This window comes from Carya illinoinensis, chromosome 2, assembly GCF_018687715.1.
Source record: "Carya illinoinensis cultivar Pawnee chromosome 2, C.illinoinensisPawnee_v1, whole genome shotgun sequence".
Classification (NCBI taxonomy): Eukaryota; Viridiplantae; Streptophyta; class Magnoliopsida; order Fagales; family Juglandaceae; genus Carya; species Carya illinoinensis.
Genome location: NC_056753.1, coordinates 7,073,962 through 7,088,954, shown reverse-complemented (window position 1 = coordinate 7,088,954; position 14,993 = coordinate 7,073,962). Strand labels below are relative to the sequence as shown.

Here is a 14,993-nt window from a genome sequence, read left to right as displayed (position 1 = left end):
TCAAAGTTAACATAAAGTTTAAAATTCCTATAAAAGGTCACTCCGTAAGATGGAAAGGGACGGTGGAAAATTGGAAAAATATATTCTCACACACTCTCTCTTGAATATCTCTTGAGATAACAAAATGATTAATTTAATCGTTGAGTTAGTAAAGTGATTTGTGTGGAACTCATCTAAAATGAGTTTAAATATTAAGATGAATTTGATACGATTTATGAAAAATTAAAAAAGGTTATGAGCCCCACCTATAAAGATGTGTTAAATTAAAAAAGTTGTAAGTTCCACATGTAAGAAAATTTTGAATTGAGATAAGTTAAGTAATTTGAGAGTCAGATATTTAGAAGTTAGATTCAGCTTAAAATTAAATGGAACTAAATTGAACGCAATTGAGTTCAACAATCAAACGGGACCTTAGGCGAGTTAGAGAAATGACTTTGCATTTTGCGCTGCAACAAAGAAAGGGGGAGGGAGAAGTACTCAACATTAGCCCAATTCTTCAACTAGATGGAATATGTTGTTCATTGTTAATGTAATACTACATATAATCGTTGAGCAGTAAGTATTGTGCAATCCTTTTAAAAAAGAATAAGTTTTACTATTAAAAAATTAATTTTTCATATGAATTCTGCATTTACTTACTTTTTCAAAAGAATTGTGCCATTGCATATATCATTTTTCAAACTCCTAATATTGATCTATTCCCTCATTCAACTAATCCTAATCAATAATTATCCATGCATAACAAACGACCTCCTTGAATGAATTCTTACTATCACTGCATATACGCATATAGCAACATGTATAAATATTTGGTTATATAAAATTTTTAATTTCTTTCTAAACATCTTTAAATCTAAAAATGAAAATATTAATTTTATTTAATCATTACCGTGACATAAAAAATCAATACTTTTACAAACCCTGAAACAAAAACGCTTTTAAAAATTTATAATCAGTTAACTTTTTCAATTCACCTTATTCACTTTTACAAAATCCAATACAAACTTACTTTTAGAGATAAAATTTAAAAAAAAAATTATTAAAATTTTTCTCTTCTTTCCCGAATTCTAATCTTTAAAAAAAAAAAAAAAAAAAATTGAGAATTCTGAAATATTATTTTTAAAATTCTTCATAACCCAATATACCAACATTTCTCCTTTCATAAACCTGGCTTTAAGTTTATGACAGGGAGCCTTATAAATTTGGGAGCTATAACTTATAACTCACGTTACGCACAGCAAAAATAGGTCGAGTTGATTTTAAACAAGACTTGGTTGGCAGCATTGTCCTAGTAGTTTTGATCCATGTACTGATGTACACCATTATCTCTATTATAGCAAGACTATAATAAGGATGCCACCTTTTACCCTGATACATTGCTTTACTACAAATACTCGTTTTAGGAAGAGGACCTATCTAGGCACGATATTCACAAAGCAGTGCACTGCTCAATCAATTACTTCTTTCCACAGGCAAATCTACCATTATCATGTTGAATTTAAAATGAACCTCTGGAAGATTTTAAGCGAGAGTGCTGTCCCTCTAACCTTGCTTCAAGTAGTTTTGCCATCAATGTATTCTCCTTCAAGCCCTGCGTCCATCTCAGAGAAGATTCACATTTTCCAGGATCTGGAGTCATTAATTTTGACATCCATTGTTGTGCTGGAGTTGCATTATCTGTTAATACAGACTGAAACCAAGAATCTTCTCTGCAATTACTTTGACCTTCCAATGACAAGGAATGACTTCGAATCGAGTTATTAAGCACATGACTTGACTTCAGTCCACTGGTTCCAACTCGTCTGCTGCATCCTTCTTGTAGATCTTCCTGTGTAGCCCCACGCGTTACAGATTTCTCAAGATAGTTTATAACATCTTGCTCTCCTCGCATCTCACCCTGTTGCCTCACTGCTAACTGGCTCCTGCTACCATTACATGGCATGGCCTTCATCTTATGTTCTTCAAACTGACCGTGCAAACAAGATGAGTTACAGACTTCATTGATTTCCCATAATCCTACCTTTTTTCTAAGCGAACTTGATTTCAAAATCTCTTTGTGATCGCTCTCTGCAGCATTATTATCCTTCTGTTTGGAGCTGCCTTTGCTTCGTTTCCCACCAGTACTCTTGTTTAGTTCAAAGCAACATGAATCACCATTCGTAGAGGAATTTTCATCAGCTGCACTTTGAGGTGCACTAACAGTCTCATTCAAAGGAAAGGATTCTCGCGAAAGCCGACCCACATTCTTTAGCTCCTGGGGTGACAAGTTACTATTTTTCCTTGATTCAGTGGACTGTTTAGCTTGAAGAAAAGTTTCTATATCAAACCCTAACTTGTCCAGGATTGTATTCTTTTCTGCAAGATCATTTTGAGCTTCCACCAATTTCATTTGCATCCGTTCATCAAGCCATGCTTCTGAAATATGGAGAATTAACCTGTCAGTGTTTTCCCTACCAACCCCATCCTTGTCAGTCTTGTGCTTTAAAGACCGGACTTCTTGGTCATAATCTCTTATTCCTTCAGCAAACTCGTCACACAAGTTTTCCAAGAGAAGCCGTCCATTTCTCTCTCTTTCAAGTTCTTTCAAAGCATTTGAAAAAGATGATTTCAATTCAGAAAGCTCTCGAGTTAGCTTTCGGTGCAGGCTTTCTGAGTGCTTTCTTAACTTCTTCTCACCTTCTAGCTCATTCCTGATAGATCCCACTGCAGCTTTAATTCGATCTTGCTCCTTATTCTTCCTAACAAGGTTATCCTCAGTAACTTGATTCATCAGGTCATCCATTTCATGCCTATCTGATTGCTTCTCTTCTAGCAATTCTCTAATTCTAGCCTGCGAGCGACATAGTTCCGTTTTCAATGCTTTTACCAACGATATATTGGATATTTTTTCTTCTTCAAGACTCCAGATCCGATTGAGCACCTTCAGTAACGGTGTGGATGTTTTAAGGCCGTAACTTGATTCAACCATTCTAGCCTTCAAGTCCAAAGAACTTGTGGGAGTGACAGCAGGGCTATAACATGCCACCTGTGAAAATAATAGGGTGAAATGGCCCTTAAATTGAAGAATTTTTTCGAGGAGAAATTTAAAAGCAGGAAAGTAACAGCAGTGAAGTTAAAGAATCAAATTATCACAAGGAACTTAGGGGATATGACTTTTATTATGACAGAAACTGCAGTTTCATAAAGGAAGCTTTTTTTTGTAAGTATACTTTCATAAAGGAAGTTAACAAGTCATCAGGTTATTTAGTTGCATCTCTTGTCACCGATTCATGATTAATTAATCAAAGATTCAAACATATGCCAGTCATGCTTTTCATCAGCATCTTACATTCAAGAAGCTGTGAAAATAAGGTCTCTGTCATAATTCTCAAGCATTAGAGGAAATGATTAATATGAGTATTGATGGTATCGGAAGAGGCAATTATAACATAAACCTGAAAGGTATCAGGTGTAAGTTTTTCACTTGTTCCATTGACAAACATTACTTGACCATATAAAATTTCATTCTCACGGTCCTTTTTTTAGTAATAAAAATTTTGTTAAAACTCTCAAATTGTTTACTCCAAGTACACGGGTTGTATGCAAGAAAAATACCTATTTAGAAAAAAGAAAGCATCAAGAAAAAACATGCAAATTCAGCCCACTAAAGTCTATTGTAGTAGTCCAAAGGAGTAGAGCATTGGAAAGGAAAGTCTTGATCAGCTCCTCCATAGTTTGTTCAAGGTCCTCTAGCATGTTGTTCTCATGGTCCCGATACAACGCATTTTGTATCTCAAGGCCACTTGTGCCAGGAAGCTCTGTGCTTAGTTGTAGGCTCAACATTTTTCAAATTCTGCTATTACATATTAATATCTACAACTTCCCATGGCAAGATTTTTCATATAATTTCTCCTCTATTGTTGTTTAGCAAATTGGTGATAAGGGCAGGCTATCTCATATACATCACAATAATAATTGAAGAAAAAAATAAAAGGAAAAGAAAGAAAAGACTAACTTGCAGAAGATAGAATTATGGATGGTTAGGCTACATTCTTACCTCCAACGAGCTACCATAACTTGCAGAAGATAAAGGCTGCAGGGCACAATGGTTCCTTTGAAGTGATCGATGCTGTCGTACAGGAGAAGCTGCAACATGCCTCCTCAACCGAGTTGCACTAGCTGGCTGCAAAGGGTAAAATCAGTATTTAGATTAAAAAAAAACTTCAAAAAGGAGGAAGAAAAAAAGGAAATGACAGAAGGTTTACAGCTACAATTAGATCACACTAATTCCATCCATGTTGCTGCCACAAAATTATTTCTTCAAAATAATGCTAAACGAGATGTAATACCCTTGCCAATTAGACCCCTCGTTTAAACCATGCAAATGCTCTCTATTCCTAGTAACATGTAAACTTTTCGCATGCATTTTTTCCTCGGTAGAAGCAATTTCAAATTTCTGTTTCCAGAACTATTGATACTATAAACCAAGGAAGCAAGATATCAACAAGAAGAAAAATGCTCAAAGAATGATGCAAGGTAGGAAAACAGCAAGGAAATTTCCTACGGAAAATTAAATGGACTGGAAAGAAGGTTACTGAAAGAGTGACTCCATCTCGATCTTTAAGATATCTTTTAAATGTCCTTTGGATGGATATAAAGTGATAAATTGATAATAGTCTGAACAACTAGCAACGATGTGGTGGATGTGGTGAAGTCCTTCTATCTCAAGGGAATGCATCAAGACAGGTCCCAAGCAGAGCCCGCTTAGTATTTAGTACCAAAGACATGAATCCAAAGAAGCAATATTTCAGCCGAAACCGAATTCTCCAAATGTACATGAAAAATTACCAACGAAATAGTAGTAAACCAGAGATGAGATCTGAACAATTCATGAAGCAGAGGAGAAAAAAAAAATAGAAGAAGAGGACAGCGAACACTTAACCACCAAGCCAGTGATATCCCACAAAGCCGTAAGCTTGAACCAAAAAGAAAAATTATTTGGGCTGGGAAAACATTTCTGAATGAGCCAACTAACAAAAATATCCCCCTTGGGACAAAAAAACCAGAAACTAAACGAAATCAAGAACACAGGATAACCAGGTAAGTTCCCCTCCCAGGAAAACAACCAAAAATAAAAACCCCAAATAACTAGCAAAACTTTAAAAGGAAAAGCACGTTGGCATTCAGCAACCAGAAAAGGAGAAAGGCAGGGTAAGTCTGGTAAAGTTGTACCGAGTAAGGGGGGCTATCAGGAGGGTCAACCAAGTGTTGGGAAACCTCAAACCCCTTGTGCCTGTGGTGGTGGTGACGGGGCCTAGCAACACCCTTACTCAGTTTAGCAAGCCTGAGTGGGACGTGTTGATGGGGCTGTATCTCCCAGTCCCAGAGGTTTGCACCGAGCTTTCTGGCTGAGACTGTTGCAGTGTTATTGGGAAAGGTGAGGAATTCTTGTATGTTACTAGTACAGGTGTCATCATTCTCGTGAGATGAAAGCTCAAGCCTCCATGTGGGTGGTGGAGTACAAGGGCCTCCTCTTTTCCCTACCAACATACGGCGTTTCAACTTTTTCACCATCAATCCCTGCTTTTTGGCTTCTCTCTTCGCACCTTTTTCTTTGCCTTCCATCTTAGTATTCTTCCGCCTCGTATTCTCTCTCGCAATTCAATTTTTAATCTGCGCGTGCTTCGCTGTTTTACCCGTGTTTCACCCTTTTCTTTTTTTCAAATCAAATGCATCTCAAAACTTCCGACCGTTCTGCTTCACAGCTAGCTTTTACTTTATTCCTTGAGTAAACTCGATTTACCCCCTACAACTAACAACTCTAGGCACATCAGACGTGGCTCGGCATTCGGCAGCCACTCAAGCTTATTGTTGACAACGCTTGTACCTTTATTTGTTTGATTAACCAAAAATTAAAATTTCATTTTATTTTATTTTAATTCATTATTATATTTTTTAAAATTTTAATATAAAATATAATAAATAATTTAATTTTTTCAAATTTTAATATAAAATTAATATTTAAAAATTATATTATAATAATATTTTATTCATTATTATTTAAAATATTTCATCTTATCTGTATAACCAAACGGGACCTCAACATTTAATTCTAACGTATCACTTCCCTCTTCTCTTTTTCTTTGTAAAGCAATTATTGTATATATGATAAAACATTAAGAATAAAAAATGTCATGAATAGTCATTTATATATATTTATGTATTTTATTAAAATAATTAATTATCTATTAAAAAATAATTGATCAAACAAATTATATCAATAAAATATACAAAAAATACATAAAAATAACTATAATATTACTCCTACAGAATACATAAGTAAAAATGGCTAAACATCCCATTAACCAATGAAATTTAAATGTCCTGTTACAGCCCATGCAATATATAGAAAAATAAATAAAAATAAATCTAGGGCTAATAAATTGGTCATTACCTATTCTCATTATTCTTAGATAAACTAAGTGCCCATTTGGATACTTAGATATGTTTGACAATACAATTATTATTAAGTATTCTAAATATTTTCAAATATTTTATTCTCAGGCATTAATTAAACACAAAATATTTTTAATTTCAAATTTTTAAATTTTTCATATAATCATTACCTAATTATTATAACTTTTTCAAACTATCAATTAAATATAAAAAACAATACTAGTTTTCAATTTTTAAAACAAAAATTATATTAAAATAACTTAATTTTATAATATTTTTATTCAACTTTTTCTCTCTTATTTTTCAAGACCTAATAAAATATTTTAATTCAAACTATTTTACTACTACTTACAGATATAATACTGATGAATCCATGGATTGTATATTCGCTTGAGGTGGAAAGAAAAACCGTAGATTTATTTTTTGTCAATTATTTCTTTTGTTTCACACTATTTTTTTATTATACAATGAAGGATTTGAGAAGAGACAATGGAGTAACTGATTTGGAAAACAATATTTGATGAGTTTGGGCGGCAATCCATTTTTCTGATTTGGGGGTGTTAGAATTGCTACCTTTTTATTTGGATTGTGTTAAGTTATGTTTTTGTTGCGAAAAAAGGGTGATTTGGTTGTTGGTAATGGTGAGATTTAGGCTCTGTTTTATTATTATTTTTTATTACTATTTACAAAATATCTGAAATCACCTTATTATCCAAACGCAATCATTTTATTTGTTGGGACGATCTTTTTCACATGCCTCTTTGCTAGGAGGCAACAGGCGGATATTTTGGGAGAATTTTGAGTTATAAGGGTATTAGTCGGGGCATTTGGTACATTTTGGTTTCTATTAAAAAAATAAAATACATGGCTGACTCACGTCATCGGTGTAAGGTGTGGGGGCCTTAATTTGGATAGCCGAATTATGTTTGGGTACCAAGAGTATCTCAATACTTCTCAACATTCTCTATTACTATTCATTACTTTATTATTACTTTTTACCTACTTTTTATTACTATTCATTACTTTTTACCATTATTTAATATTCTATTATTACTTTTCATCTAATTTTTACTATTATTCATTACATTTTACCATTATTCAATATTCTATTATTACTTTTCACCTACTTTTTTACTATTATTCACAACATACTTCAACACTACTTCTCAATACTCAAACCTAACTACACAAATTACCAAACATCATGTGCTAGTTTGGGAGTACATTGTGCAAATCAAGTTGAGACATTATGTATCATTTTTAATTGAGACCGTATTTAGTCGAAAGTCTTTTAAAAAGAATTTATATTTACAATATTCTTGAAGGTTTCATACGACATATGCAAAAATACTCAGCCAGACTTATATTAGACCGTGCATGAGACAGTTAATTTTTTTTTATTGCTTTTCATTAACAAATTAACATGTGCATCGATCGCACAAATATAGTTGTTTTTTCCTGAACAAAATCAGATCTTACAACACTTGAGATATCCATATTTATACTCAATGATTATATAGGGAAGGTTGAAAGGTTAAGAAGCTTTTGACCATGCATGCGCGTGGATGCATGGCACGACGCATGCATGCAATGCACCCCGACCGAAGACGGTACGGAGTGCCGCAAGTGGGGTGTGGGAGATATTAAAGAGTACATAAGTAGGGGTCGTGCGGTTTAAGCCAGTTTTGGTGCATTGGGTATCTTTAATTTGGTCCAAATGAGCTGAAACCTAAAATCGAAAGAAAACTTGGGATAGATGATGCAGGTGGTCCTACGTACAAAGATAGATCTGTCGGCTGTCAGAAGCATGCAGGCTAGACTTTTGTGCTGCATCATCAGCACATCAACGTGGGGGCTTCTTTGTCTTTGTGTCATTCTTCAATTCCGAACTACAACGGCCTTTACGTGGGAAATAAAGGTGGAAGGACCATCACGCACCAGAATCAGTACAAGTAGTAGTACTGGACCACTTGCATGTGTGGTTAGGCTTTCTTCCTTCCAAAATTGTGGTCCAAAGTCTTTGCTTTGTCTGTTCTGTTTGCAAAACACAATCATTAGTGTAAAGTTCCCAACCAACATCTCTTTTAGTACGAAATAAAGCTAGAGATAATTGATTTTAATCAGGATGATCACTTCAGAATATCTTGATCCCCACACGCGCGTTCTCATCTCCCTAGACTTGACAACATGCAGTCCATCGATTGTAATCATGATGCGGATTGCTTGTGAGGTTTCTTCTGGAGATTGGAGCATGCAATTATTGTTGTGGGGAGAGTGTTCGATGATAGGAACCGTTCAAGGTTTTCCATGAGAGACATGCAACGTGAAAAGGATAAGAAACAAACACCATTAAGGTTGTAGCCCCCGCAATATCGATCCATTACAGGAAGAACGGCTTTCTTTTAACTGAACCAGTTTCGTTAAGCTTTAGGCCGTGGGCCAGGTCAGGGTGCATGACATGTGTCATGCACGTAGCCTGCAACAAGCAGTACTTGCTGCAGCCTGGAGAGCACTCGATGCATGCGTGCTTATTTGATCGATATAACGAGAATCTACCAACTTTTTCTGATCTTTTTGTTGTCGTTAAATATCACATGGCTAGCTAGACTCGCATGTGTCAGACCACCTCAAGCCAAAACAATGCAACAGCTTTGATTATGAAGAACTTTTATGGAAGAAAAGAAAGAAAGAAAGAACAAGTTAGCTAGAAAAGAAAGAAAGAATTTACTAGTTATGAACTCATGACTAATCTTGATCTTCTGCTTTTTGCATGGCCGAGACTCTTACGTAAACTAAATGCAGCTTATTCAAGTACTCAAGATTCAATTTTTGTGGAGATTATCACATATTTTTGGAGTTAGCCTGCCTGCCATTCCATGTATATATAGCTAGTCTTGCGAGGTACAAAGACATATTTAGCTGTAAAGTTGTTTGCAAGCTGCTCAGTGTCAGAAAGATCAGTTAATTCTGCAAGAAGAACGACGTTGGATACTCTATCAATTTCTCTTTCTGGAATTGGAATTTTAGCCATATTAAATGGACCTACAACGAAATTTCTTGTATCTGCAACTGAACATCTGATAATTATTAATTGTTATTAAAAACCTGGTTTCATGTTGGATGCCCTCATGCATTTTGACTGATCTTCAGTTATTGATCAGGACAACTTTTTCAAACAAAGAAAACCAGAAAGTTATTATGACAGATCGAGGAAGGCAAATATTACATGTGCATTAACTTTTGTGGGGCCGAGCAAGTAGACAACAGAAGACTGATTCCTTTTTTCTGGCAATGCAAACTACCTTATTAAATAAAGCAAAGAAAAAGGATACTTGCACGTGATTGTGTAATTATTTTTAAAAAAAAATTGAATAAATATTTGATTTATATAAAAGAAATTAATTTTTTAATATTAAATTTTATTTTAAAAATAATAATAATAATAAGGCATATATTATATTTCTCAGTGTATATATATAGCAACTATACAAGAAGGAAGCTGTGAATTGAAATATGCTAGCTAGCTGCTATTTTTAGATATTTTCTTTGAAGTGTTCTTTTAGGATAAGGTCTGTGTAATATTTGCATGACCATCTTCACCAAAATATGATCTGCTGCATATATTTTGCATCGAAGATAGATTATTTACATTTCTTTGAACTAAGTTTAGGATAATTTTTGTACATGATATGCTGCTAAATGCAAATTCTAATGATATTACCTTTAGAATCTTAAAGTATGATGTTTGATTGAAAAAAATATTATTTGTTGGAGGAAAATTGTTTGATGTACACTGTTGTGTGTATATAACTAATTTGCCTGTATAATATGAACTTGGAGAGATTAGAGAGATCGTTGATTGTGTGAGAGATAGAATAAAATATCTCGCAATGGTTTTGGGTTTCTCAATCATCATAACTTCTGCAATTTAACAATTTTTTTCCTTTTTTTTATAGATTGCAAATTCTAGTTTTTTTTTTTTATAAATTTAAAAAAAAAAAAAAAAAAAAAAGAAGAAGAAGAAGAAGAAGACTGAAAATCTTGTTAACGAATTCCTATAATATTTGTTATTTTTACAGTAATGTATAATTAGTCCAAAAAGCAGAAAAGGTGACAGGATCCAATTAGTGGGCCGTCTTAGTAAGAAGTTACCTTTGTACGAGTGGCCCAAACTAGGTTTTGTCCAATTGGTAGTTAATGGCCCAGATAAAAACCAGCATTTATGTGACTGGCCCATAAAACTAAAATTGAGGGAGATTACAAAAATTTAGTTCTACCTGGTTAGTAATCAACTGGGGACACGAGTCTCGACACTTTATACACCTTTACCATACTCATTTGCCTCTCTCAAACTTCTCCTACTCTCTGAGGATTTCAGTGGCCGTTAAAACTAACTCAAGGAGGATAGCGAGCGTGCTAATTAATTTATTATATAAGTAATGTTACGTACTATTGTGAAGTGTGTAAGTATCGTGCAATCATTTTGAAAAAGAATAGAGTCTACTATTAAAATTAATTTCTTTTCATGTAAATCTCGTATTTATTCACTTTTTTCAAAGTGATTATGTTGCACTTATGCACTCATGACTGTAACTATCATTTCTGTTATTATATATGTATGTTAAACAGCATGCACAATCATAGCATTTGGGAGTTTGAGAAATATCACAAGGCTTAAAGAATTTGGCAAGCACTGAAATATAGGGAGACTTGAAAACTATTTATAGTAAAAAGTAGGGTTCGAAATAGAATATTGCATCCAGTTTATTTCGGTCACTTTGAAATCTATCGGTGAGAGCTCTTCATGATTTGGAACCGCCATTTACTGTCCTGTTCAAAAATGCTATATGGATCAGCATTATAAAATGTAGATGATGGTATTTATGTAGCTTAATAGCCAAAACGATTGGTTCTACAGTTTACATCAAGACTTAATTGTTGGGTGGTCTTGGGCCTCTCTCAACCTTGAAAGCTAGCTTAAACTTTCTCTCACACTTATAAACTGACCACCAGCTCCTTCCACAACCTATGTGGGATAATTTTAATAATCTACCCCTCACACATTGGGCCCTAGGTTAGAGGCAACGACAACCTGCTTCTCCCGTGGATTGTTGGGTTTGAGACTGTTGGTAAACTTGGACTCTGATACCAGTATTGGGTGGTCTTGAGCTTCTCTCAACTTTAAAAGCTAACTCAAGATGTGAGACTTTCCTTCACACTTATAAACTCACCACTAGTAAAGATTTATACAAAACAAACAAAAAAGCAAAGGTTTGAACCATTTTAGCCTCTTTTTTTTTAACATAAGATGACTCTACTTTAATTTTATTGATATATTTGCAGTTGTGGCAAATTAATATATCGTGTGGTTACAAAAAGCTTGAGAGTACAAAAATTCAAAGCCAAGCTCAACAAAATCTAAACAAAACTACAAAATACAAACAGATAGCCATGCAAAACTACAAACAAACAAACTCTATACCAAGAAGCTAAAGCAGAATAACAAGCCAATTTAGTCATTTTCCATGCCGTAATCTTTGAACAACTACAGTAAAGATCTCACTGAGCAATTCATGTCTAGATGGATTGATCGATATAGATGGATAAAGCCAGTTCAATTTACATATAATTACAGCACGGTTTCTAACGGCGATTGAAAGCCTTTTTATTTTATAATAATAATAATAATAACTTTAAAAAATAAAAAATAAACTAATGGGAAGCCATCTAATCCAACCTTCTTCACATCATATACACTGAAGTCTCATGACATGATAGAAACGCAAGCCCATAGGGCCGGGGTACAGTGTGCACTACTAGGCTAAAGAGAAAAGCATTCTACTTCTGCTTGAAAAGTTAAATTGCCTGATAATGTAAGAAGATGATGTATAAATAAGTAGCAAGTCTTTTTATTAAAAAATAAGCCCAATTTCAAAGTGTGCTACCCAGCTACATTCTTCTTTTTCCACATCAGTGTCATTACAGACTGTATTGGCTTCAGTTCTCTCACCAAAAATCCCATTTAATTTCTATTCAGATGATGATGTGAGTGGGGTACCCAGCTACATTCATTTTTTTTTTCCAGATCAGTGTCATTCTAGACAATATTGGCTTCAGTTTTTCTCACCAAAAATCCCATTTAATTTCCATTCAAATGATAATTTTTCTTACATCCCACTCTCCCCACCTTGGTAAATAGAAGAGAAAAAGAACAATGCAACTCTGAAACACCTTTTGACATTGACTGTCTGAGCTGGCTATAACTTTTATGAGAGGCCAATTATAAGTCCTCCACATACCAAGCTATACCGCTCCTAGCTATTGTTGGCATTTTCTCAAAAAGACTACCATTTTGCTGAGAGATACCTAGTTTCCAATTGCCTCCACCTTAACTATATTGTACTGCCTAACATAACATGGGCTAAAAACTAGGATATGGCAAAGCAACCATGGTTTCATTCCTATTCCAGATATGGGTTTACTCCTAAAGATCTAATAAAGATTCGTATCCTTCAAATAGAAAATTTCCAAAAAAGAAATATCAAAATTTTCATTAAACCAACAAATACAATCCTAATCCAAATGGGTCTTTCATCCTGTATTTGGCACAAAGTACATCCAAAAAGTCAATATATTAATCACCCTATTATGTGCGGTGGCTAGGGTTATACTCTAGGGTTGGGTATATATTGGGTATGTCCTAAGGGCGGGACACTAATGTAATTATTTTATTTCAGTAAGGGTATTTATGTTATGTTATGTTTTCCGTTTGGGTTAAGCCGGTCGTGGGCCATTATGTTAGTGGGTTATATATGTTGACTATGTCTAGTTAGTGTTTAAATGGGTTGAGCAATGTCAGACGTGGGTAGTTGCATCTGAGCTATGCAAACGTGTTAGTAGTGGGTTAGCTTTGTATTAGTCTATTTAAATTCTGAAAGTAGATCAATGAAGGTACTTAGTTTCTCATCCAATGTTTGTATACATGTGGATGCCTTAGGCACCTCGAATAGCCTATAGATTTATATTTCTTTACTTTACAAATTACATACACTATAACAGTGGTTTTAGAGCCGTGTTCCTATGACATGGCGGAAGACACTCGGCAAGCCCAGCTATCTGAAGCAATGGCGTCGTTGAAGGGGGAGAATATGCACTTGCAGGAAGAACAAGAAAGGCTGAAGAACATATTAGAAGCAGTGTAGCAGCATATTAATAACTTGGCATCTAGCTATAAGTAGTTAGCAGTGATAGCTAGAAATCAATAGTAAGGTGAAGGGTTCGCAAATTTGAATGCTAAGGTTAGTAATAATCCTTTGTTTGAGGGAAATGGGGGATATAAGCCAGATCACTTAGGTTGGATTTTCCTAAGTTTGATGGGTCAAAACCTATGAAATGAGTTCTTAAGGCCCATCAATTTTTTACTTATTATCATATACCTGATGTATGAAGGCTACAAATAGCCTTCTTTCATATAGAGGGCAATGCTCCCTCTTGGTATTATTGGCTCATGGACTCAAGCTTAGTTCACACTTGGGATGAGTTTGTAACATCCCTAAAGGTTCGGTTTGGGCCCTCAGCATATGAGAATTTAGTTGGTGAATTTACAAAGTTAAGATAAACCAGTACATTGGAGGAGTATCAGACTCAGTTTGAAGCATTATCAAATAAAACCAGTGGAATAACTAAGGGTTTTCGCATTAGTACCTTTTTTAGTGGACTTTGGAATGATCTCGGAATTATTGTTACTATGTTTAAACCCTCTACATTATCTAGAGCTTTTGGTTTAGCCAGGTTACGAGAATAGGAAGTGATGTGTTGTACCCAAGGATTCTACCCAGATCCCAAACTCAAAACACTACTAACCCAAATTCCCCACTAAAGTTACATGCACCAACTCCCATGTTGAGACTCCATGCATCACCAAATAGACCAACCCCAAGACCCATACCACCCAATATGCCCAAAAAAGCAACCCTACTTATTAGAATAATTACCCCCACCCAAATGCAGGAAAGAAGGGACGAGTTTGAGGAAAAATGTAGTCCGTGAAATAGAGGTAGATCAAGAAGTAATCATAATTGGCTAACCAAATATGCCGCATAGGAAATATCTGGTAGTGTGATAGTAAGATAAATGAGGCTACCGACCAACTGTCTATAGAGAGTAGCATCAGAAAGAGGCTTACCACCAGTGGTAAGAAGCTTAACATTAGTCTCCAGAGAGGTGTTGACAGTGTTGTTGTCAATCAAACCAACCGAAAAAAGTAAATCAGAAGCATATTTAGATTGAGAGAGGTAATAACCATTTGTGCCAAAAATAACCTCAAGTCCAAGAAAGTAGTTGAGTCTGCCCAGGTGCTTTATTTGAAATTTTGACTCATAAATGTTTGAAGACTTTGTATCCTAGAAATTTCATTCCTGATAATAATCATATCGTCAATATATAGAATAATGATAATAATACCCACATCAATGGTCTACAAAAATACTACAGATAAGTCATATGATATGGGAATAAAACCTTGTTGAGCAACCATAAAATTGAATTTGGCAAACCAC

At 34.7% G+C, this 14,993-nt stretch overlaps 1 protein-coding gene across 1 annotated transcript; it reads right to left on the bottom strand.

Moving 5' to 3' along the window:
• Nucleotides 1-1,233: 1,233 nt before the first annotated feature.
• Nucleotides 1,234-5,725, bottom strand: LOC122299395 (uncharacterized protein At5g41620-like). The gene is made up of 3 exons (XM_043109654.1): nucleotides 5,212-5,725; nucleotides 4,037-4,162; nucleotides 1,234-3,025 (listed from the first exon to the last, which is right to left on the bottom strand). Exons 1-3 carry the CDS (start codon nucleotides 5,602-5,604, stop codon nucleotides 1,499-1,501), a joined length of 2,046 nt encoding a protein of 681 aa, XP_042965588.1. The 5' UTR covers nucleotides 5,605-5,725; the 3' UTR covers nucleotides 1,234-1,498.
• Nucleotides 5,726-14,993: the final 9,268 nt, after the last annotated feature.